Source organism: Halichoerus grypus, chromosome 3 (genome assembly GCF_964656455.1).
Source record: "Halichoerus grypus chromosome 3, mHalGry1.hap1.1, whole genome shotgun sequence".
Classification (NCBI taxonomy): Eukaryota; Metazoa; Chordata; class Mammalia; order Carnivora; family Phocidae; genus Halichoerus; species Halichoerus grypus.
The window spans coordinates 172,280,695-172,308,075 of record NC_135714.1 but is presented as its reverse complement, the minus strand read 5'-3'; the positions used below and the strand labels follow the sequence as shown (position 1 = coordinate 172,308,075).

The 27,381-nt window shown below is 33.4% G+C and overlaps 1 protein-coding gene across 1 annotated transcript in view; it reads right to left on the bottom strand.

Moving 5' to 3' along the window:
• Positions 1-327: 327 nt before the first annotated feature.
• LOC118554951 (disintegrin and metalloproteinase domain-containing protein 18-like) overlaps positions 328-27,381 on the bottom strand; it is a 181,030-nt gene continuing 153,976 nt past the window's right edge. The window contains exons 18-20 of the mRNA XM_078068256.1: positions 11,921-12,039; positions 8,667-8,680; positions 328-473 (exon numbers count right to left, since the gene is read on the bottom strand). Coding sequence (XP_077924382.1) covers positions 328-473; positions 8,667-8,680; positions 11,921-12,039 — 279 coding nt within the window. The remainder of the gene's footprint in view (positions 474-8,666; positions 8,681-11,920; positions 12,040-27,381) is intronic.

Sequence of the window (27,381 nt, the reverse complement as noted above, 5' to 3'; positions counted from 1 at the left end):
AAAGAATTCTGAAGAGACTTTTTTCACAGTATTTGAAATTACTAGAGAGAAACATTTTGAGGGTCAGGGAATTAGTGAAAGTTTTAACACAACATCTAAACACTATAAATATTCATGAGGAAAACAAACAGCCAAAATTTTGACTTACTGCAATATGCTAGCAACAATCTATTGGAAAACAAAATTATAAAAATGCCGTTTACACTAAGTTAAAAATAGTGCAAATACAAAGGAATGAATATCACTAAGCGTTATAAAACTATGAATTTATTTCACTGGTCAATAAGCAGTACAATTTAAGATCATAAATTATTTGCATAGTCATATTTACCCTTCATATTCTGCATTCTCTCTGTTGCATGATTTTCTCATTTCATTTCGTTTCATGATCATAATAGTGAATATTATGATAAAGGGCAGAACAATGTAGAAACTCAGAATAAGCCAGTTGTTCTGCTGTGCATTGTAGTCTTCTTTAATAAAAATTATATCTAGAAATAAAACATAGAAATCAGTGGATATTTGCTTCACTAAATATTTAAATAAACTTATATTTCTTTCACTTTAATCTTTTTATATATAATATTTATATAAATAATTGAAATTTTAATATATTGCCAACTCTTACAGGGGAAAATAAAAGGATATTTAAGCTAATAACCCCTAACAACAATGGCACTTTTGTCACATTTCGTATTTGTCTTTTATGTATATTTGTTTAATTATAGTAACTGTATAAATGTTTTGAGTACTGCTTGCTATATTCAGCATATTTATGACATCAATGTTTTTTAAAAGTAACACATTAATAGGATTTAAGTTAAAAATTTAGAAAGGAATATTCTGTGAAAACCCCCTTCCCCCACACTTGCCAAGTCATAGTTTCTCTTCTTGAAGGAAATCATCTTTAAATGTCTCATGTTTTATGCATCTAAATAAAATTCATATCTATACCTATTCTTGTATCTATGAAAAAGAAAAAAAAAAAGATGTGGTATATTTGCAATGGAATATTATTCAGCCATAAAAAGAATGAAATCTTGCCATTTGCAATGATATGGATGGAACTAGAGACTACAATGCTAAATGAAATAAGACGGTCAGAGAAAGACAAACATCTTCTGTTATTTCTTATACTTAAAAATTAAAGCATTACATGATTCAGAAAAGTACACAATATATGAATATATTAACAATGAATTAGCAAAAACTCTTCAGATCTCAAAACAGATCCTGCCAGAATCCAAGAGAATCCTTAGGATATTTTTAATCATTTCTTTTCAAAGTTTACAAATATCTTGATTTCTTCTATTATGTTTATTTAGTGAAATTTTGCTGAAGTATCATGTAAACAGAAATGGATGTATGCCATAATTATACAGCTCTAAGAATTTTCTAAATTAAACACATTCATGTAACCAACACCAAATCCAGGAAGCATAATATTGCCAGTATGTCAGAACTCCCAACCTGATTTCTTCCAGTTGTTATCCTTCCCAAAGATAATTACTACTTTGGTCTCTAAGAGCATAAGTCAATTTTTTTTACAGATTTTAAACCTTAGAATTATATTGGATATATTTTTTTTCTGCTTATTTTTCTCTTTATTACCTAATTTGGGAATTTACGCACATTGTTGTTTATAGTTGTAAAATGTTCATTCACACCACTGTATGCTATATCTTTGCATAGAAATAACAGCCATTAATGCATTCTATTCCCTATGGGTATTCAAGTAATTTGGAATTATGAGTATAATGAATAGTGTTGTTATGAATATTCTACTAAATGTCTTTTAGTCAACATATGTACACATACTTCCCAATAGATACATGCCCTTGGAGTAGTAATGCTTATTCATAGCATATACCTATTTTAAGCATTAGTAAATTTTCCAATGATTTTCCTAAATGGTTGTAACAATTATATTTCCATTAGCAGTGGATAGGAGTCTTGGATATATCATATATATGGTATTTCTTTTTTTAATTATATTCTTTATATACAATAAAATGCAAACATTTTAGCTGTACATATGGAAAAGATTTGATAAATATATATTGATAAATATATACCCCACTTAGGCAAACATTTTAAAGATTGTTTTGTTTGACATCTGTGGCTTTTGTCCATTTAGTGTAAAAGTCTTACAATTTTTTATTTGGTAAGTAACTAAAATGGGTTTAACTAGTGCCTGAGATTTGACCAAAAAATAGCATGAATAGCCTCACTTATCATTTAAATTTTGTTGTTTTAACATCTTGGAGGTATTTCTGACATATAATAATACACATATTTGAAATTTATGATTTGATAGGTTTTGTTATGTGTATACACCCATGAAATCATCACCTCAATCAAAATAATGAATATATCCCTTATCCACTAAAGTTTCCTCTTGCTCCTTTAAAATCTTATCATGCTACCACTCCCCCACATAGGCAGCCACTGATCTGCATTCCCTCACTATAAATTAATTTGCATGTACTACAATTTAATATAAAATTAGACAGTATTCTTTTTAATCTTGCCTTTCTTTTTCACATAGGGTAATGTTGAAATTCATCCACATTGATACATGTAACTATATAGCTCATTCCTTTTTATCGTTCAATAGTAATCTATTGTTTGGATATACAATACTTTATCAATCACCTGTTGATTTATATTGGGGTTATTTCCAGATTTTATCTACTATAAATAAAGTTGTTATAAACATTTATATACAAAGCTTTGTATTTGCATAAGCATTCTATTTCTTGGGTAAAAGGTGAAATGACTAGATTATATTGTAGGTGAATGCTTACCTTCTTAAGAAACTCTGAAGCTATGCAATTTTACATTACAACAGCAGTATATGGGACACTATTTTCACACCATAGTTAGCTTTTTAAATGTAACCAATTTTTGTAGAGATGTAATGGTATCTAATTTTTAATTTAATTTGCATTTTCCTATTTAAAATGACACTGGGCCTTTTTACATGTGCTTGTTTGTCATCTATATATCCTCCTTGATGAAGTTTCAATTCAAATATTTTGTCTGTTTTTTGTAGGGTTGTTTGCATTTTATTGTTTCAGGGATTCTTTATGTATCCTTAATATAAATGTTTGTATATTCTAAATACAAATACTTTATCAGTGCACCTGAAGATAGCCCCTCCAGCTGTGCACCTGTATGCCTCTTAGCCAAAGGTCCATCACTGCCTCCACTGAAGTATGCACACCTGGAGGCAGAGTGTGAAGCCATGAGAACAAACACACCTAGAGCCACTACAACTTCCCATGAGCCCATAGTTGTCACTGGCCCTTGCAACCTACCCTTGGCCTGATCACATGTGTGTCTCCAACTGATCTCTGCCATTACATAGGCACTTGAGGCGGGGCCCTACAGTTAAATGTGTGCACATCACTTGGTCTAGCCACCAACACTGCTTAAACTTGCCCCTAACTATTGGTCCTAGAAGTGCCACTTAGGACCCAAACAACACTTGCGGCAACTATAGACCCCATAGGGTGCTCACAAGGACCATACAAGTGTTAATAAGGTAGACCCCAGTGGTCTGAGCCAAAAAGACATTATATCTCCCTGGACCCTGTGCCACTGTGTGCTGTTGCACTTAGTACTTTGCATCACTAGACCCAGGATCACAGCATGATCAAGTGTGCTCCATTCACATGTGAAAGGCTTCCCTTTTTAAAATTATTCCATAAAGTCTGGAAGAGGTGACCACATCTTCAAATGTGTAGACACCTATGCAAGGCTACAGGGATCCTGAAGAATCAAGAAATGTCTCCATCAAAGGAATATAGTAAACCTCCAATAATTGTCCCAAAAGAAGTGGTGATCGAGTAATTGCTCAACAAAGACTTCAAAGTAGCTGCTCTACAGATACTCAGAGAGCTACAAGAGAATACAGATAAACAATTTAATGATACCAGAAATAAATATAAGAACAAAATGAGAAGCTCAACAAAGAGAAGGAAAACAAAAAAGAAAAAAAACTAGAAATGTCATAGCTGAAGTATATAATTACTAGAGTAAATAATTCAGTATAGAGAGCTTCAAGAGCAAACCTGAACAAGCTGAAAAGAGAAAGAGTGATCTAGAAGAAAGATCAGTTGAAATTATTTAATCAGAAGTGCAAAAAGAAAAAAAGAAGGAAGAATCAGGAAAGCCTGTGGAAGTTATGGAACAACATGAAAATACATAATGTACACATTGGATTCCTGGAAGAAGAAGAGGGGGAGAAAGGAATGGAAAGCTTATTTAAAGAAATAATGGCTGAGAAATTCCCAAACTTCGGGAAAGATTTGGACATCCAAGTTCATAAAACAAATAGGTCACCTCAAAATTTCAATCCAAAATGTTCTTCTCCAAGAAAATTAATAACAAAACTGTCTAAAACCAAAAAGAAAGAATTTTAAAGGCAAGAGAAAAAAATCTCTCTCGGATAAGAAAATCCCTATAAGGCTATCAGTGGGTTTCTCAGCAGATACCTCAGGCCAGGAGAGAATGGGATGACATATTGAAAATACTAAAAGTAAGAAACTGCCAACTAAGAATACTTTAACCAGCAAAGTTGTCCTTGTGAATTGAAGGTGTGATGAAGATTTTCCCTTAATAAACAAAAGCTGAGGAAATTTATCAACACTAAATCTGCCTTATAAGAAATGCTGAAAGGTTTTATTCAAGCTGAAACAAATGAATGCTAATTAGTAACATATAAACATAAGAAAATATACATTGGCAAAGATAAGTATGTAGTCAGATTCAAAATACCCTAATAATGTGCTAACTAGTTAACTCTAGAATAAAGGTTAAAGGACAGAAAGTATTAAAAATAGTTATAGTTCCACCAATTTTTAATGGATACACAATAAAAAATATAAATTTTGACATCAAAAACATAAAAGGGGGAATAAAAGAATATTGGTTTTGTATATGATCAAGATTGAACTGTTATCAGAATAATATATATTTTATTTGTTTTATAATGTTTTTACCTTATGTTTTATGTTTTATAGTGTAAATCTCATAAGAACCACGAAGAAAAAATCTACAATAGAAACAAAAAAGATAAAGAGAAGAAAATCATCAGTATATAAAGGAAGACATCAAAAAAGGAATAAAAGAAAAATGGAACTGTAAAACAGCCAGAAAACAATAAGATGACATTAGTAAGTCCTTATTTATCAATAATTATTCTTAGTGTTAATGGATAAGCCAATTTAAAGACATAGAGTGGGGCACTTGGGTGGTTTAGTCGGTTAAGTATCTGACTCTTGATTTCCATTCAGGTTATGATCTCAGGGTCGTGAGATCGAATCTCATGTCAGACTCTGCACTCAGTGGGGAGTCTGCTTGAGATTCTCTCCCTCTCCTTTCCCCCCTCCCTTTGCTCACATGCATTCTCTCTCTCAAATAAATAAATCTTTAAAAATAATAAATAAATAAAAGGCATAGAGTGGCTGAATGGATAAAAAATAAGACTCAACTATATGCTGCCTACAAAAGACTCACTTCAGCTTCAATGACATACATAGATTCAAAGTAAGGAGATGGCAAAATATATTCCATGCAAGTGGAAACTAAAAGAGAGCAGAAGTAGCTATACTGAAATCAGACAAAGTAGACTTTAAGCCAAAAACAGTAGCAAGAAACATAGAAAGTTATTATATAATGCTAAGGGATCAATTAATCAAGAAGATATGGCAATTATAAATATTTATGTATGCACCCAACATCAGAACACCTGAATATATTAAGCAAATTGTAACAGGTCTGAAGGGAGAAATAGAAAACAATATAATAATAGTAGAGGACCACAATATTCTTCTTTCAGAAATGAATAGATCCTTCAGATAATCAACAAGGAAACTGACCTGAATCATACTGTAGACTAAAGGGACCTAACAGACACATACAGAAACTTCTATCCAAAAGCAACAGAATACATATTCTCTTCTAGTGCACATATTCTTCAGGGTAGATCACATGATAGGTCACAAAACATGTCTTAGCAAGTTTAAGAAGAATAAAATCATCCTTATCGATTTGTCTTTTACTAAAATTTTTATTTAAATTACAATTAGTTAACATACAGTGTAATATTTAATTTTGTTTGTATAATATAGTGATTCAACACTTCCATAATGCTCATCTCAGCAAGTACACTCCTTAATCCCCATCACCTATTTTACCCAACCCCCCACCAACCTCCCTTCTGGTGACCATCAGTTTGTTCTCCATAGTTAAGAGTCTGTTTCTTGGTTTGCCTCCTCTCTTCCCCCGACCCTTTGCCCATTTGTTTTGTTTCTTAAATTCCACATATGAGTGAAATCATATGGTATTTGTCTTTCTCTGACTGACTTATTTCACTTAGCATAATACTTTGTAGCTCCATCCATGTCATTGCAAATGTCAAGATTTCATTCTTTTTTATGGCTGAGTAATATTCCATTGTCTGTGTGTGTGTGTGTGTGTGTGTGTGTGTGTATATACACACACACATATATATATACCACATTTGTCTATAGATGGACACTTTGGTGGCTTCCATTATCTTGACTGTTGTAAATAATGTTGAAATAAACATAGGGGTGCATACTTCTTTTTAAATTATTGTTTTCATTTTCTTTGGGTAAATACCCAGTAGTGGAATTATTGGATCCTATGGTACTCCTATTTTTAAATTTTTGAGGAACTTCCATACTGTTTCCCACAGTGGCTGTACCAATTTACATTCCCACCAACAGTGCACAAAAGTTCCTTAATCATACCAAGTATCTTTTCCAATCACAATAGTATGAAACTAGAAATTAATAAAAGAAGGAAAGATGGAAATAAATTACCTAATTTTATACCTCATGGAGCTAGGAAAAAAAAAAAAACTAAGCTCAAAGTTAGAAGAAGGAAGGAAATAACCAACATCAAAGCAAAAGTAAATGAAATAGAGACTAGAAACACAACAGAAAAAAATCAATGAAGCTAAGACCTGATTTTTAAAAAATATTAAAAAAGACAAACTTTAACTATACTAACTCAAGAAAAGAGAAAGAAATCAAATAAAATCAGAAATGAAAGAGGAGACATTACAACAGATACCACAGAAATGCAAAGAATCATGAGACACTACTATGAATAATTTTAGCCAAACAAACTGGATAACCTAGATGAAATGGATAAATTCCTATAAACATATAATCTATCAAGAATGAAACATGAAAAATAGAAAATCTGAACAGACCAATAAGAGTATGGAGATGAATCAGTAATCAAAAACTCCCAAAACAGAAAATCCCCAAACCAGATTGTTTTTGGGGAATGTTAACAAATATTTAAAGAAAGATTAACAACAATCTTTCTCAAGCACTTTCAAAAATTGAAGAGAAGACACTCTCAAACTCATCTGCAAGAACAGCATTACCCTGATACCAAAATCAGATAAGGATACCACAAGAAAAGAAAATTACAGACAAATATGTTATAAATATAGACACAAAAATTCTTTTTTTTTACTTCTTTTTTTTTTTTTCAATTTTATATCCAGTATAGTTAACATGCAGTGTTATAGTTGGGTTAATATTTGTTAATATAATAGCTGTAGTAATAGAGATACTCTAAAATCTTAATGTCCTAATACAATTTAATTTCTGTTTCAGTCAAATTTCAATTAGGGTTTAACAAATGGCCTTCCATTTGGTTAGATGCAAAAATTCTTAACAAAATATTACCAAACCAAATTCAACAACACATCAAAAAGATAATTGATCATGAGAAAGTAGGATTTATCTGAGATGATTCAACATACATAAATCAATAAATGTGAAACACCACATAAATTGAATGAAAGATAAAAAGATACGAATCATATGATCATCTCGATAAATGCACAAAAAGCACTTAACAAAATATAACATCTTTTCCTGATAAAAACTCTTAACAAATTTTTATGATACCACATCATAATAAAGGCCATATACAAGTCCACAGCTAATATTTATACTCAATGGTAAAATTTTGAAAGATTTTCATCTGAGATGAAAAATAAGATAACTCTTGTTCAACATAGTATTGGAATTCCCATTTATAGTAATCAGGCAAGATAAAGATATAAATAGTACCCAAATCAGTAAGGAAGAAGAAAAATTATCTTTGCAGATAATATGATCCTATGTATAGAAAATACTAAAGACACTACGAAAAAAATTGTATCTACCCAACAAATTCAATGAAGTTGCAAGATACCAAATCAACATCCAGAAAACAGTTGTGCTTCTTACATGTATGATGAAACATCTGAAGGCAAAAAACAACAACAGCAACAAAAAACCAAAAAAACAATTCCATTCACAATAACATCAAAAAAATTAAAATATTTAGGAATAAATTTAACCAATGAGGTGAACTATCTGTACACTGAACTTAATGAAAGAAATTGAAGAAGAGACAAACAAATGGAAATGTGTCCCATGTTCATGGATTGAAAGAATTAAAATTGTTAAAATGTCCATACTACTCAAAGTCATCCATAGGTTCAATGAAATCCCTACCAAAGTTTCACAGAAATACAAAAAACAATTAAAGTTTGTTTGGAGTTGTAGAAGACCCTGAAGAGCAAAAGTGACCCAGAAAAAGAAGACCAAAAGCTGGAAGCATCACACTTTCTGATTTCAAACTATACTACAAAGCTATAGTAATCAAAACAGTATAGTACTGGCATAAAAATAGACATGTAGAACAATGGAGCAGAATTGAGAGCCCAGAAATAAACCCCTGCATATATGGTCAAGTAATATTTGACAAGAGACCCAAAAATACTCAATGGGGAAAGGATAGTCTTCTCAAAATGTCATTTAGGGGAAAACTGGATAACCACATGCAAATTAATTAAATAAATAATAAATAAATAAATTTTGCTACTCTGTGGTATCTGTTGTAACGTCTCCTCTTTCATTTCTGATTTTATTTGATTTCTTTCTCTTTTATTCAGTTAATATAGTTAAAGGTTTGTCTTTTTTAATATTTTTTAAAAATACATTGTAAAAAATGTATTTCTACATTTGTGGAAAACTTGAAGACTGTCCCTCAGGCCTAACCTCCAGGCTAACTAAATAGGCCTCTGCATAGGAAGACTGGGATTGTGTTTCAGTCTGCTCTTTGTGCACTATCCTTATAGTGATAGTGGTCTGCCAAAAACTCTTTCTGATTGTTATAGCCCCATGGACTTCTGGAATGCTAACACTCTTGGCTACCAGGCTAGGAGATCAAGTGGTGTCTCCTGTGTGGATTGTGTATACCCACTCACTTTAGCAAGGCAGCTGGAGAGTGTATGGGGTGAAGGATGCTTACCAGTTGAGTTCTGGGTATTCCTATACCACTATCTTGGAAAGCCTGAGCAAGTGCTTTTAAATTGAATGTTTACTTGATAGATATTTAGTTAAATTATTATTATTGGATTTATATTTATTTAGTTATTCTATTTGTCTAATGTTCTTTTCTCTCTAGGCTTCATTTTATTAATTGGTGGAATTTTAATTCTTTTATTTTTTTCTAAAAATTTTGAATTGTTTTCCTAGTGTTTACTCTGGAATTACAATACAGGCATTCCTCAAAAGATATTGCAGGTTCAGTTCCATACCACCACAATAAAGCAAATATCACAATAAAGCAAGTTAATCTTCCAGTTTCCCAGTGTATATAAAAGTTATGTTTGCAGTATATTGTAGTCTATTAAGTGTGCATTATCATTACAAAAACATTGTAAATACCTTAATGTAAAAACATATTATTGCTGAAAAGTGTTAAGCATCATCTGAGCTTTCAGCGAGTCATAATATTTTTGCAGGTGGAGAGTTTTGCCTCAAAGTTGACGGCTGCTGACTGATCAGGGTGGTGGTTGCTGAAGGCTAGGATGGCTGTGGCATTTTGTTAAAATAAGACAACAATGAAATTTGTTGCATTGATTGACTCTTCCTTTCATGAATGATTCTTTGTAACATGTGATGTTGTTTGATAGCATTTTTACCTATAGTATACCTCCTTTAAAAATTGAAACCCTGCTTTATGAACCAAGTTTATGTAATATTCTAAATCCTTTGCTGTCATTTCAACAATCTTCGCAGTACCTTCACCAGGAGTAGATTCTATCTCAAGAAACCATTTTCTTTGCTCATCCATAAGAAGCAACTCCTCATCTGTTAGTTTTATGATGAGATTGCAGTGATTCAGTCACATCTTCAGGTACCACTTCTAATCTAATTTTCTTACCACGTCTGCAATTACTTCCTCCACCAGTCTTGAATCACTCAAAGTCATCCATAAGGGTTGGAATCAACTTGTTCTAAACTCCTGTTAATGTTGATATTTTGGCCTCTCCCCACGAATCACAAATGTTCTTAATTGCATTTAAAATGGTGAATCCTTTCCAGAAAATTTTCAATTTCCTTTGTCCAGATCTATCAGAGGAATCACTATCTATAGCTGCCATAGATTTATGAAGTGCATTTCCTAAGTAATAGGACTTGAAAGTTAAAATTACTCCTTCATCTATGGGCTTTAGAATTAATGTTTTGTTAGCAGGCATAAAAACAACATTAATTTTATTGTACATCTCCATCAGAGCTCTTAGGGGACCAGATGCATTGTCAAGGAGCAATGTTATTTTGAAAAACATCTATTTTTCTCAGCAGCAGGCTTCAACAGTGTGTTTAAAATATTCAGTAAACCATGTTGTAAACGGATGTGCTGTCACCCAACTTTTCTGTTCCATTTATAGAGGACATACATGCAGAGTAGATTTAGCATAATTCTTAAGGTTTTTGGATTTTAAGAATGGTAAATGAGCATTGACTTCAACTCAGTCACCAACTGCATAAGCCCCTAACAGCAGAGACTCAGACTGCCCTTTGAAGCTTTGAAGCCAGGCATTGACTTTTCCTCTCTAGCTATGAGATTAATAGACAGCATTTTCTTTCAATAGAAGACTGTTTTGTCTACATTGAAAATAGATTGTTTAGTGTAGTCACATTCATTAGTTATCTTAGCTAGATCTTCTGGCTAACTTGCTGCAATTTCTACAGCAGCACTTGCTGCTTCACTTTGCACTTTTATATTATGGAGATGGCTTCTTTCCTTAAACATCATGAACCAACCTCTGCTACTTTCCAACTTTTCTTCTTCAGTTTCCTCACCTCTCTTGGCATTTGTAGAATTGAGAATTAGGGCCTTGTTCTGGATTGAGCTTTGGCTTAAAGGAATGTTCTGGCTGGTTTGATCTTCTATCCAGACTACTAAAACTTTTTCCATATCAGCAGTAAGGCTATTTTGCTTTTTTATTATTTGTATGTTTATGGATTAGCACTTTTAATTTTCTTCAAAAATTTGCATGCTTAACCTGGCTAACTGGTGCTAGAGGCCTAGCTTTGGCCTATCTTGGCTTTCAATATGTCTTCTTTACTAAGCTTAATCATCTGGGGCTTTTGATTTAAATTCAAAGACATGTGATTTTTCCTTCCCCTTGTGCACTTAGAGGCCATTGTAGGGTTATTAACTGGCCTAAGTTAAGTATTGTTGTGTATCAGGGAATATGGAGGCACAAGAAGAGAGAGAAGAGGGACAGTTTATTGGTGGAGCAGTCAAAGCACATATAATATTTATTCATTAAGTTCACATCTTATTTCTTGCTTTGACACTTATTAAAACCTGAGGATGGTCTTCTAACTTATTTCACTAAGTTGATGAAAAGTAAGTATCTGAGAAAATCTCATTACAAATATTGTGTAACACTAATTAATTAAAGCCACTATTCAAGATAACTCTTTTAATTACTCAGGTGATCATGAAAGATTTGACTCAGCATTATAGTTCTTTAAGTATTTCATAAAGAACATCTATTTTTTAAAATTTTAATTTCTACTCACCAGATTTCTGAACATTTCCATCATCAATACTTCCCCCTGGTGAACCAATCTGGAATTCACAATATGGAGGCCTATAGCCAGGAAAGCAATGACAATTACCCAAATTATTACATATCTGAAACAAACAAACAAAAAAAGCCATATAATTACTATAAATTGTGTTAGTTTTTATATCTTATGTATATCTTCAAAAGAATAAAATCACTATTTTTCTAAGTTTATTAATACTGTATGAGAAATGTTAGAAAAAATAGTGAAAATTTTGACAACATAATGGTCAATGACAAAATCACTACTTATATGATAGTATATTTATGACCCCTATATATTGACTGTTTTTGATAAGTACTTTGCCTTTCCCCAATCATTTTTAATAAATAGGATTCAATAAATTATGAGTACAATAAATAAGAGTACAACATTGGATGAATTTAGAATTTCTAAAACTATCTCATTTAGTTATTTTTTAAACATTTGCTACCACCACTTCTGCATTTTCTATACCTACACTTTAATTTCTACACAAAATATTGTAATAAAATTACCATCAATTGACTTGGCCACTTTAATTTCTTAATCCCCTTTTCAAAATTTTACTTTGGTGACCAGTCATTTGTATTTCATTTTTAAGTGAACACATTTTCCAAAATAAAATAAAATAGTTGCAAAAAATATTAAAAATGAACAATAAAATAAAACTTTATAATAAACTTGCAATTCTAGAGGTTTACATCTATGGAGTTTACATGTTATTGTGCTTTTACATTTAATAGTTTAGTATTAATTTTCATTTTAAAGTAAAACAAGTAAATAAAATTTTGTAAAATTCAAACAATTAAAATGCATAAAGCTAAGAGTTCTCACCCACTAATTAAGTTCCACTCTCCACCAGTAAAATGTTTCCTTGTTTCCTTCCTACTACTATGTCACTGTCTATTTCTCCCTTCAGTTTTGTTCACATTTCTTTTATATATTTAGATGTTTGGAATTCAGGTGCATATCTATTACAATTTTTATATTCTCTTGATGAATTGATTCTTTTATCATTATATAGTGACCTTCGTCTTTTTTGACAAGTTTTGCTAAAGTATGTTTTCTCTGATATAAGTATAGCCACACTACTGTCTTTTAGTTACCATTTGCATGGGAAATCTCTTTCCATTCCTCCACATTAAGCCTATGTGTGTCCTTAAAAGTAAAGTAAATCATTGTAGGCAGCATATCATTTCATGTTGTATTTTAATAAAAATTCAATTAATTTATATTTAAAGTAATTATGGGTTAGTAAGGATTTACTATTACCTTTGTTTTCCCTATTTTCTGGTGGTTTCTTTGTTCTGTTTTTCCTCTCTTGCTGTTCTCCTTTGTGATTTGATTTTTTAAAAAAATACTTTTATGCTTTGATTACTTTCTCCTTCTCTTTAGTGAGTCACCAACTGCATAAGCCCCTAACTACAGGTTTTTTATTTGGGCTATCATGAGGCTTACGTAAAATATTTTGTAGATAGAACAGTCTATTTTAAGCTGATAACAACCCAACTTTGACCTTATACAAATATTCTACACTTTAATTTCTCCTTCCCCCACATTTTGTGTAATTGATGCCAAAATTTCCATCATTTTATATGGTGTATTCATTAACACATTTTTGTATCTAGTTACTTTTAATATTTTTCTTTTAAAGAATTGTTATTTATTTATTTATTTATTTATTTATTTATTTATTTATTTTTGAGAGGGAGAGAGAGAGAGCATGAGCAGGTAGGAGGCGCAGAGAGAGAGGGAGAAGCAGGATTGTAAGAACATGACCTGAGCCAAAGGCAGACACTAAACCAACTGAGCCACCCAGATGCCCTAATTTTAAAACTTGTGTCTCTTAACTTTTATAAAAGAGTTTAAAGTGATTTACATGTTAACAATGCAATATTAGAGTATTATGAATTTGAATATATTTTAATTTTTACAGTAGCTTTTATGCTTTTACATGTTTTCATGTTGTTAGTTTCTATTTTTAAACTTGAAGAGCTCCCTTTTGCATTTCAGAAGAGAGGATATATGAAGAAATAATTACTGAAAACTTCCCAAATTCAATGAATAACATGAATTCAAACATCTGAAAGCTCACAAACTTCAAGTAAGATGAACTTAAAATGGCTCACACTGGTGCATATTATAATCAAACTTTAAAAGCCAAAAGCAGAGAGAGAATTTAGAAAGCAGCAAGGGAAGTAACTTGTCACATACAAGAGATCCTAAGTAAGATTATAAGCAGCTTTCTCATGAGAAACTTTGGAAACCATCATTTGTTGCTTTTTCTCTAGTTCTTTAAGGTGTAGAGTTAGTTGGTGAATTCGGGATTTTTCTATTTTTTTGAGTGAGGCTTGGACGGCTATGTATTTCCCCCTTAGGACTGCCTTTGCAGTATCCCATAGGTTTTGGACCGATGTGTTTTCATTCTCATTGATTTCTATGAATTGTTTAAGTTCTTCTTTGATTTCCTGGTTGACCCAAACATTCTTGAGCAGAGTGGTCTTTAGCTTCCAAGTGTTCGAATTTCTGCCAAAGTTTTTCTTGTGATTGAGTTCCAGTTTTAAGGCATTATGGTCTGAGAATATGCAGGAATAATCTCAACCTTTTGGTGTTGGTTGAGTCCTGATTTGTGACCCAGTATGTGGTCTATTCTGGAGAAAGTTCCATGTGCGCTCAAGAAGAATGAGTATTCTGTTGCTTTAGAATGGAATGTTCTGCATATATCTATGAGGTCCATCTGGTCCAGTGTGTCATTCAAAGCTCTTGTTCTTTGTTGATTTTCTTTAGAAGAGAAATAATTAAGATTAGAGCAGAGATCAATGAATTAGAAACCAGAAACACGGTAGATCAGATCAACTAGAAGCTGGTTCTTGGAAAGAATTAATAAGATCAATAAACCACTGGCCAGACTTATCCAAAATAAAAGAGAAATGACCCAAATTAATAAAATGATGAATGAAATGGGAGAGATCATGACTAACACCAAGGAAATAGAAACAATTATTAGAAATTATTATCAACAACTATATGCCAATAAACTGAGCAATCTGGATGAAATGGAGGCCTTCCTGGAAACATATAAACTCCCAAGACTGAAGCAGGAAGAAATTGACAACCTGAATAGGCCAATAACCAGTAACATGATTGAAGCAGTGATCAAAAATCTCCCAAAAAACAAGAGTCCTGTGCCTGATGGATTCCCTGGGGAATTCTACCAAACATTCAAAGAAGAAATAATACCTATTCTCCTGAAGCTGTTTCAAAAAATAGAAACAGAAGGAATGCTTCCAGACTCATTCTATGAGACCAGCATTACCTTAATCCCTAAACCAGGCAAAGACCCCATCAAAAAGGAAAATTTCAGACCAATATCCCTGATGAATATGGATTCTAAAATCCTCAACAAAATCCTAGCTAACAGGATCCAACAATACATTAAAAGGATCATCCATCACGACCAAGTGGGATTTATCCCCAGGATGCAAGGGTGGTTCAACATTCACAAATCAATCAATGTGATAGAACACATTAATAAGAGGAGAGAGAAAAACCATATGGTCCTCTCAATTGATGCAGAAAAAGCATTTGACAAAATACAGCATCCTTCCCTGATTAAAACTCTTCAGAGTATAGGGATAGAGGGAATATTCCTCAAGTTCATAAAATCCATCTATGAAAAACCCACAGCAAATATCATCCTCAATGGGGAAAAGCTGAGAGCCCTTCCCTTAAGATCAGGAACACGTCAAGGATGCCCACTCTCAGCACTATTGTTCAACATAGTACTATAAGTCCTAGCAACAGCAATTAGACAACAAAAAGAAATACAATTATTCAAATTGGCAAAGAAGAAATCAAACTATCTCTCTTCGCAAATGACATGATACTTTACGTGGAAAACCCAAAAGATTCAACCCCCAAATTACTAGAACTCATCCAGCAATTCAGTAATGTGGCAGGATACAAAATCAATGCACAGAAATCAGTTGCTTTCTTGTACACTAGCAATGCAACTGTAGAAAGAGAAATTAGAGAAATGATTCCATTTACAATAGCACCCAAAACCATAAGATACCTCAGAATAAACCTAACCAAAGAGGTAAAGGATCTATACTCTAGGAACTACAGAACACTCATGAAAGAAATTGAAGAAGACACAAAAAGATGGAAAAACATTCCATGCTCAATGGATCGGAAGAATAAACATTATTAAAATGTCTATGCTACCCAGAACAATCTATACCTTCAATGCCATCCCGATCAAAATTCCAATGATGTTTTTCAAAGTGCTGCAACAAACAAGCCTAAAATTTGTATGGAGTCAGAAAAGACCCCAAATCACCAAGGAAATGTTGAAAAAGAAAAACAAAGCTGGGGACATCACGTTGCCAGATTTCAAGCTATATTACAAAGCTGTGATCACCAAGACAGCATGGTACTGGCACAAAAACAGACATATAGACCAATGGAACAGAATAGAGAACCCAGATATGGACCCTCAACTCTATGGTCAAATAATCTTTGACAAAGCAGGAAAAAACATGCAATGGAAAAAAGACAGTCTCTTCAATAAATGGTGCTGGGAAAATTGGACAGCCACATGCAGAAGAATGAAACTCGACCATTCTCTAACACCATACACAAAGATAAACTCAAAATGGATAAAAAACCTCAATGTGAGACAGGAATCCATTAAAATCCTAGAGGAGAACATAGGGAGTAAGCTCTTTGACATTGGCCACAGCAACTTCTTTCAAGATACATCTCCAAAGGCTATTGAAACAAAGGCAAAAATGAACTTTTGGGACTTCATCAAGATAAAAAGCTTCTGCACAGCAAAGGAAACAGTCAACAAAACAAAGAGGCAACCCACAGAATGGGAGAAGATATTTGCAAATGACACTACAGATAAAGGGCTGGTATCCAAGATCTATAAAGAACTTCTCAAACTCAACACCCAAAAAACAAATAGTCAAGTCAAAAAATGGGCAGAAGACATGAACAGACACTTCTCCAAAGAAGACATACAAATGGCTAACAGACATATGAAAAAATGTTCATCATCATTAGCCATCAGGGAAATTCAAATCAAAACCACATTGAGATACCACCTTACACCAGTTAGAATGGCAAAAATTGACAGGGCAAGAAACAAATGTTGGAGAAGTTGTGGAGAAAAGGGATCCCTCTTACCCTGTTGGTGGGAATGCAAGTTGGTACAGCTACTTTGGAAAATAGTGTGGAAGTGTCTCAAAAAATTAAAAATAGAGGTGCCCTATGACCCAGCAATTGCACTCCTGGGTATTTACCCCAAAGACACAGATGTAGTGAAAATAAGGGCCATATGCACCCCAATGTTCATAGCAGCAATGTCCACAATAACCAAACTGGAAAAAGCTGAGATGTCCTCCAACAGATGAATGGATAAAGAAGATGTGGTCCATATATACAATGGAATATTACTCAGCCATCAGAAAGGATGAATACCCAACTTTTACATCAACTTGGATGGGACTGGAGGAGATTATGGTAGGTGAAAGAAGTCAAGCAGAGAAAGTCAATTAGCATATGGTTTCACTTATCTGTGGAACATAAGGAATAGCATGGAGGACATTAGGAGAAGGAAGGGAAAAATGAAGGGAGGGAAATCGGAGGGAGAGATGAATCATGAGAGACTATGGACTCTGAGAAACAAACTGAGGGTTTTAGAGGGGAGGGGGGTGGGGGATGGGTTAGCCCAGTGATGGGTATTAAGGAGGGCATATACTGCATGGAGCACTGGGTGTTATAGGAAAACAATGAATCGTGGATCACTACATCAAAAACTAATGATGTATTGTATGGTGACTAACATAACATAATAAAATAAAATTAAAAAAAAAAAAAGAAACTTTGGAAACCAGCAGGGGGATGGCTGATATATTCAAAGTGCTACTAGAAAAAAAGAAAAAAAAGAAAAAAGAAAGAAGAAAGAAAGAAAGAAAGAAAGAAGAAAGAAAGAAAGAAAGAAAGAAAGAAAGAAAGAAAGAAAGAAGAAACAAACAAAAACCACCTGTCAAACAAGAATCCTATATTTGGCAAAATGTTCTTTAAATGTAAGGGAGAAATTAAATAATTCCCAAATAAGGAAGAGTTAGGGAAATCATTATTACTATAGCAGCCCTGCAAGAAATGGTCAATGGAGTCTCGCAAGGTGATTTGGAAAGGGCAGTATATTATAATTATAAAGTTATTATAATTATATATAATATATAATTATAAAGTATATTATAATTATAAAGTTATATGAAAAAATAAAGATCTCAATAAAGGTAAATACATGTGTATTTTTCAAAGCTAAAATTATTGTAACAATTATAACTCTAATTTTTATTTTCTACTGGCTAAGAAACTAATAGTTTAAAAAAACAATTATTAGTCTAAAAGCTAGTATTATTGTAACCTTTCTAACTCCACTTTTTTTTCTTTCTTTGCAGCATTACTTTTTTTGAATTTTATTATGTTATGTTAATCACCATACATTACATCATTAGTTTTTGATGTAGTATTCTATGATTCATTGTTTGCGTATAATGTTTTTATGTAACTTAAGAGAGTAATATCTGATGTTAACTTGCAAGGACCATACCTCTGTATAATCTTCTTCTAGCAAGCAGTGAATTTTGTTCCTTGATAGAAATAAATGGATCATTTCTGTATGGTTACAAGCCATACTAAAGACAAAAATCACAATTTGAAGAAATAGAACAAGGTGAGGGTCAGATAGATAGGGTAGATATGTTGGAATTATCAGACTAGAGGTCTAAAAGAACCATGGTTAGTGTACTAGGGGAAAGTAGACGACATAAAAGAACAGATGGGTAAAGCAAGCAGAGAGCTAGAAACTTTAAAAAAAATATTTAAAATGCCAGAAATCAAAAGCACTATAGAAGAAATGAATTCTTTTGATGGGCTCATGTGTATACAACCAAAGAAATAATCAGTGAACTTGAGGACATGTCATTAGAAAATTCCAAAACTGAAATCTAAAGAGCAAAAAATAATAAAAAAGACATAACAGAATATCCAAGAAGTGTAAGACAACTAAAAAAGATATAACATGCATGTCATGGGAATACCAGAAGGAGAAAAAAGAAAGGACAGAAAAATATTTGAAGCAAAATTTCCCAACATTAATGATAGACACAAAACCTCAAATCGAGGAACTTCAGAGAATACCAAGCAAGGTAAATATTTCAAAAATCCATGTAGAAATAATATATTCAAACTGTGGAAAATAAAAAATGAAGAGAAAATCTTGAAAAAACTAGAAAAAACCCCCAAAACCTTATCTATAGAAGAGCAAGGGAGAGAATTACATTGGACTTCTCTTCAGAAATCATGAAAGCAAGAGGAAAATGGAATGAAATATTTAAAATGTTGAAGGAAAAACAAATACCCACCTTTAATGTGTATCCATTAAAATTATTATTCAAAAGAGAAGCAGAAATTAAACTATCTCAAACAAACAAACTTTCAGAAACCTTTTCACAAGTGTACCTGCTTTGCAAGAAATGCTTCAGAAAGTACTGATATAGATTAGACACTAAAAAAAAAAAAAAAAAAAAAGAGTAAAAGAGAATGAATAAAAGAAGGTAAAATAATTTTTTTAATTTTTCTTATTCTTAATTAATTTAAGAAATAACAACTTGATTAAAATAATGGCAACATTGTATTTGGTGATTAATATCTTATAGGTAAGAGAAATTAATTACAGAAATATAAGGCATGAGAGGGAGGTACTGGGAATACTCTGTTACAAAGTACTTATACCACCCATAAAAATTTCTAAGTATAGTTGATTTATTGAGAGAAAAGTAAAAATTGAATTCTATAAAATGCTAAATTCAAAACAGAAAAAAAAAACAGAAAAAGAATGGAAGACAAAATATAAATGAAAAACAAGGCCAACAAATAGAAAACTAACACAGAAGGTACATATTAATCTAATTACATCAGTAATTACTTTAAAAACCAATAGTCAAAATACACCATTATTAAAAGAGATTTTCAGAGTGGATAAATAAACAAGAATGTTGTCTACCAAGAACGCACTTTAAATATAAAACCACAGCTAGACTAAAAGTAAGGGAATGGAGAAAGATTTACCATGGTAAAACTAATCAAAAGAAAGAAAATTTTCAGAGCTAAAAAGGGCTTTACATAATGAAAAAGAAGATATAACAATCCTTAATGTGTATGCAAGTAAGAACAAGGTGTCAAGTTTGTGAGGCAAAACCTGATAGAACTGTAAGGAGTAAAAGACAAATTCACTATTTTAGTTGAAGACTTTAACACACCTCTATAACTGACAGATCCTGCAGGCAGAAAATCAGTAAATATATAATTGACTGGACCAGTATCTAATTGACATTTAGAGAATACTCTACCCAAACAAGAAAATATACATTATTCTTGAGCTCACAGAGACTATTCACCAAGATAAACCTCATGCTTGGCCATAAAACCCACCTTTACAAATTTAAAAGGATAGCTATCACACAAAGTATGCTTTCATACCAAGAAGGAATGATGGAATTAAGCTAGAAATCAATAAGAGAAATATTGCTGGAAAACCCCAAAATATGTCGTGCCTAAGCAACACACTTCTAAATAATATATTAGTCAAAGAAGTGTCAAAAGAAATTTAAAAAAAACTAAATCAAAATGTAAATAAAACTTATGAAAATTTGAGATGCAGGAAAACCAGTGCTTTGGAAATGTATAGCATTTAGTGCATGCATTAGAAAAGATCTAAAATCAATAATCTATCCTGTGCTTTGGAAACTAGAAAAAGGAAGAGAAAATTAAATCTAATAAAGATTAGAGTAGAAATAATTTAAAACAAAAAATTAATAGAGTATATTAAAACCAAAAGCTCATTCATTAAAAAAAAAACCAATAAAACTGATTAGTCTCTAACTAGGTAAATTCAAGAAAAAAGAGAAAAAAATCAAATTATTGATATCATAAATGAAAAAAAATACCACCATTATTGATCCATGAACATAGAAAAGATAATGTAGGGGGAGGAGTTAAGATGGTGGAGAAATAGGGGACCCTAATTTTGTCTTGTCCCTGGAATTTAGCTAGTTATCAAATCATTCTGAACACCAGCAAAATCAATTGAAATTTGAGAAAATAATTGCTGCAATTCTACAAATAGAAAAATGACCACTTTTTGGAAGGTAGGAAGTGGGGAGATGTGAATCTGGGGCAATATACTGGAAGATAAACATCGGAGGAGAGGGAACTTGCTTAAGGAGGCTGCCAGAAAGTAGTATAAGCAGCAGAGCACAAAAAATGAAATCTTCACAAGTCTGCTACAGTTGCGGACGGCCCTGGCTTAAAGGTGCTCAGGTGGTGAAGTGGAGCAGAATCCCAGGTTGGACAGTGTGGTCTCAGCATCCGGGGGGTCACAAAAAGAATGGGAGTGCCTGAGTGTGGCAGAGTTCTGAAACATCAGAGAGGGGAAACCATCTGAAAACAGTGAGTCTAGGTACAGGCTTTCTACTTGGTGTTGCCATAAACTTCTTACTGCTGCAAGGTCCCATGACCACTCTCTGGGCAGGGGCCCAGCAAAAGGCAGAAGCCTGACAAGACCCCACTCCCTCCCCCAGGAGGAATAGCTAAGTCCACACCACAGGAGTCTGTAAAATTTGGAGACTTGAAATGGGGTAGCATCCCTGTGATAAAAACGCTCGGTCACAGGCTGAGTGAACACAGAGTTCTGGTGGAAACCAGGGAGACAAGAGTGTTTGACTGCTTTTCTGTGAGGGCTCACTAAAGAGTGGGGAACATGAACTTTCAGCTCCAGGCCTAGAGATTGGGGCACCACCATTTTCATCCCCCCATTTGTTCTGAAAGACTTCAGGGAGCAAACCAGCACCACATGGTACAATCTGGAGCCACTTACACTGAGCCTGGGCCCTGACAATGGGGGTGCAATTCCACCAGGGTAAAGACACCTGAGAACCAGTCCAACAGGCCCCTCCTCCTGAGGACCAGCAGGAACAACCAGCTAAGACCAATTTTACAGATCATATAGAACTGCAAAATGTCAGCTCTTGGGGAAAAGAGTATATAGCATTCATGGTTTTGTCATGATTCTTTAGTCTTTCAGTTTTATTTTTTTCAGGTATTTTTTTATTTTATCAATTCTATTTTTATTTCTTTCTTAATTTTTATTTTTATATATACTATATATATATTATGGTTTCCTTTTATTGTATTTTATTTTATTTTTGTATATATATACAAGTTTTTATTTCTTTCCTATTTTGGGATCTAGTTTCTTTTAACAGAACAAAATCACCCAAGATCTAGTTTGTTGTTTTGTTCTGTTTTACTTCTTGTTCATTTTTTTCTTATTTTGTATTGTTTCTGTTTTCTTCAGGTTTGTTTTATTTGTTTTTTTATGGTTTGTTGTTATTTTTGTCTTATCTCTTTTTCATCTAATCTTTTCTGAACAGGATGATGAGACTCATCCCAAAAGAACGAACAGGAGGCAGTACTCACTGCCAGGGATTTAACCAATATGGATATACGTAAGATGTCAGAACTAGAATTCAAAACACAATTATAAAGATACCAGCTGGGCTTGAAAAAAGCATAGAAGACAGTAGAGAATCCCTTACTATAGAAATAAAAGGAGTAAAATCTAATCAGACCAAAATTAAAAATGCTATTACTGAGATGCAGTCAACAATGGAGGCTCTAACTGCTAGGATAAACAAGACAGAAGAGAAAGTCAGTATATTGATGACAAAATGATAGACAATAAGGGAACTGCAAACAGAGAGAAAAACAACTACTGGGTCATAAAGGGAGACTTCAAGAAATCAACAATACCATAACACAAAATAATATTTGAATAATAGGGGTCTCAGAAGAAGAAGAGAGAGATAGAAGGGCAGAAGGTTTATTTGAACAAATTATAGCTGAGAACTTCCCTATTCTGGGGAAGGAAACGGGCCTTCAAATCCAGGAGCCACAGAAAACCCCCCTTCAAAATCAATAAAAATAAGTCAACACATTGACACATAACAGTGAAACTTGCAAATTTCAGAGATAAAGAGAAAATCCTGAAAGCAGCACAGGACAGTAAGTCCTTAACCTACAAGGGTAGAAACATAAGACTGGCAGCAGACATGTCCACAGAGACCTGGCAGGCCAGAAAAGACTGGCATAATATATTTAATGTGCTAAATGGGAAAAATATGCAAACAAGAATACTTTATTCAGCAAGGCTCTCATTGAGAATAGAAGGAGAGATAGAATCTCCAAGACAAACAAAACTAAGGGAAATTGTGAACATTAAACCAGCCCTGCAAGAAATATTGAAGGGGATCCTTTGAGCAAAGAGAGAGTCCCAAAGTAACAAAGACCAGAAAGGTACAGAGACAATCTAAAGAAACATCTTTACAAGTAACACAATGGCACCAAATTCATATCTTTCAATAATTATTCTGAGTATAAATGGACTAAATGCTCCAATCAAAAGACACAGGGTATCAGATTGGATAAAAAAACAAGACCCATCTATATGCTATCTACAAGAGATTCATTGTAGATCCAAAGACACCTCCAGATTGAAAGTGAGGGGGTGGAGAACAATTTATCATGCTAATGGACATCAAAATAATGCTGAAGTGGGAATCCTTATATCAGACAAACTGGATTTTATTTATTTATTTTTTTTATTTTTTTATTTTTTAAAGATTTTATTTATTTATTTGACGGAGAGAGACACAGTGAGAGCAGGAACACAAGCAGGGGGAGTGGGAGAAGGAGAAGCAGGCTTCCCGCCGAGCAGGGAGCCCGATGTGGGACTCGATCCCAGGACCCCGGGATCATGACCTGAGCCGAAGGCAGACGCTTAACGACTGAGCCACCCAGGCGCCCCAGACAAACTGGATTTTAAACCAAAGAATATAATAACAGATGTAGAAGGACACTATGTCATAATTAAAATGTCTATCCAATGAGAAGTTCTAACAATTGTAAATATTTATGTCCCTAACTTGGGAGCAGCCAATCATATAAATAATAACAAAACTAAGGAAACACATTTATAATAACAAAATAATAGTAGGGGACTTTAACACCTAACTCACAGCAATGGACAGATCATCTAAGCAGAAGATCAACAAGGCTTTGAATGACACACTGGGCCAGATGGACTTAACAGATACATTCAAGCGTTTCATCCTAAAGTAACATAATACACATTCTTCTCAAGTGCACATGGAACATCCTCTACAATGGATCATATACTGGGTCACAAATCAGTTCTCAACTGGTATCAAAAGACTGAGATTATTCCATGCATATTTTAGGACCACATTACTTTAAAACTTGAACTCAATCACAGGAGAAAATTTGGAAGGAACACAAATACATGGAGATTACAGAACATCCTACTAAAGAACGAATGGAAACAGGAAATTAAAGAATAATAAAAAAAACACATGGGAACAAATGAAAATGAAAACACAAATATTCAAAACCACTGGGATGCAGTGAAGGTGGTTCTAAGAGGGAAGTATATAGCAATATAAGCCTTTCTCAGGAAACAAGAAAGGTATCAAATACACAACCTAACCCTACACCTAAAGGAGCTGGAGAAAGAACTGAAAATAAAGCCTAAACCCAGAAGGAGAAAAGAATTAATAAAAATTAGAGCAGAAATCAATGAAATAGAAACCAAAAGAACAATAGAACAAATCAATGAAACTAGGAGCTTGTTCTTTGAAAGAATTAATAAGCTCGATAAGCCCTTGGCCAGACTTATCAAAAAGAAAGGAGAAAGGACCCAAATAAAATCTTAAATGAAAGAGGAAAGATCACAATCAACACCAAATAAATACAAACAATTAGAAGAGAATTTTATGAGCAATTATATGCCACCAAATTAGGCAATCTGAAAAGAATGGATGCATTCCTAGAAACATATAAGCTACCAAAACTGAAAAAGAAAGAAATAGAAAACCTGAACAGACCCATGACCAGCATAGAAATTGAAGCAGTAATCAAAAACCTCCCAATAAACCACAATCCAAGACCAGATGGTCCCCAGCAGAATTCTACCAAATGTTTAAAGAACTAATACCTATTCTTCTGAAGCTGTTTCCAATAAATAAATAAATAAATAAATAAATAAATAAATAAATAAATAAAAATGGAAGAAAACTTCCAAATTCATCCTATGTGGCCAACATTTCCTTGATCCCCAAACCAGACAAAGACCCCACCAAAAAGGAAAATTACAGACAAATATTCCTGATGAACATGGATGTAAAAATTCTCACCAAGACACCAGCTAACAGGATTCAACAATACATTAAAAGGATTATTCACCATGACCAAGTGGGATTTCTTCCTGGGCTGCAAAAGTGGTTCAACATCCAGAAATCAATCAGTGTGATACACCACATTAATAAAAGAAAGGACAAGAACTATATGATCCTCTCAATTAATGCAGAAAAAGCATTTGACAAAATACAGCATCCTTTCTTGATAAAAACTCTCTGCCATGTAGGGATAAAGGGAACATACCTCAATATCATAAAAGCCATATGTGAAAAACCCACAGAGCTTTTCCCCTAAGTCAGGAACATAACTGGGATGTCCACTCTCAGCACTGCTGTTCAACATAGTACTGGAATTCCTAGTTACAGCAATCAGAGAACAAAAAGAAATAAAAGGCATCCAAATTGACAAAGTCACATCAAAATTTCACTCTTTGCAGACATTATACTCTATATAGAAAACTCAAAAAGCTCCACCTCAAAATTGCTAGAACTCATACAAGAATTCAGGAAAGTGGCAGGATATAAAATCAATGCACAGAAGTCAGTTGAATTTCTATACACTAACAATGAGACAGAAGAAAGAGAAATTAAGGAATTGATCCCATTTATAATTGCATCAAAAACCATGAGATATCTAGGAATAAACCTAACCAAAGAGGTAAAGGATCTGTACCCTGAAAATTACAGAACTTTTATGAAAGAAATTGAGGAAGACACAAAGAAATGGAAAAACATCCATGCTCATGGGCACAAATGTCTATGCTACCCAATGCAATCTATACATTCAAGGCAATCCCTATCAAAATACCACCAACATTTTTCACAGAGCTGGAACAAACAATTCTAAAATTTGTATGGAACCAAAAAAAGACCCTGAATAGCCAGAGGAATGTTGAAAAAGAAAACCAAGGCTAGTGACATGACAATTTTGGACATCAAGCAGTATTATAAAGCTGTAATCATCAAGACAGCTGGCATAAAACAGACACATAGAGCAATGGAAGAGATTAGAGAATGCAGAAATGGACCCTCAACTCTATGAACAACTAATCTTCAACAAAACAGGAAAGAATGTCCAATGGAAAAAAGACAGTGTCTTCAACAAATGGCATTGGGAAAACTGGACAGCCACATGCAGAAGAATGAAACTGGACCACTTTCTTACACCACACACAAAAATAAACTCAAAATGGATGAAAGATCTAAATGTGAGACAGGAATCCATCGAAATCCTAGAGGAGAACACGAGCAGCAACCTCTTTGACCTTGGCCACAGCAACTTCATGCGAGACATGTCTTCAAAGGAAGGGAAACAAAAGCAAAAATGAACTATTTGGACTTCATTAAGATAAAATGCTTTTGCACAGCAAAGGAAACAGTTGAAGAAACTAAAAGACAATCTACAGAATGGGAGAAGATATTTGCAAATGTCTTATCAGATAAAAGGCTAGTATCCAAAACCTATAAAGAACTTATCAAACTCAATACCCAAAAAACGATAATGCAGTCAAAAAATGGGCAGAAGACATGAACAGATATTTCTCCAAGGAAGACATACAAATGGCCAACAGACACATGAAAAATGTTCAGCAGCATTCAGCATCAGGGAAATACAAATCAAATCCACAAGGAGATACCACCTCATACCAGTCAGAATGGTTAACATTAACAAGTCACAAAATGACAGATTTTGGCTAGGATACAGAGAAACGGGAGTCCTCTTACATGGCAGTGGGAATGCAAACTGGTATAGGTGCTCTGGAAGATAGTATGGAGATTCCTCAAAAGTTAAAAATGGAGCTACCCTGTGACCCAGAAATTGCATTACTAGATATATACCCCAAAGATACAAATGTGTTGATCTGAAGAGGCACTTGCACCCCAATGTTTATAGCAGCAATGTCCACAATAGCCAAAATATGGAAAAAGCCCAGATGGTTATATTACTCAGCCAGCAAAAAGAATGAAATCTTGCCATTTGCAATGATATGGATGGAACTAGAGTGTTTTATGCTAGGTGAAACAAATCAGTCAGAGAAAGCCAAATACCATATGATTTCACTTATATGTGGAAT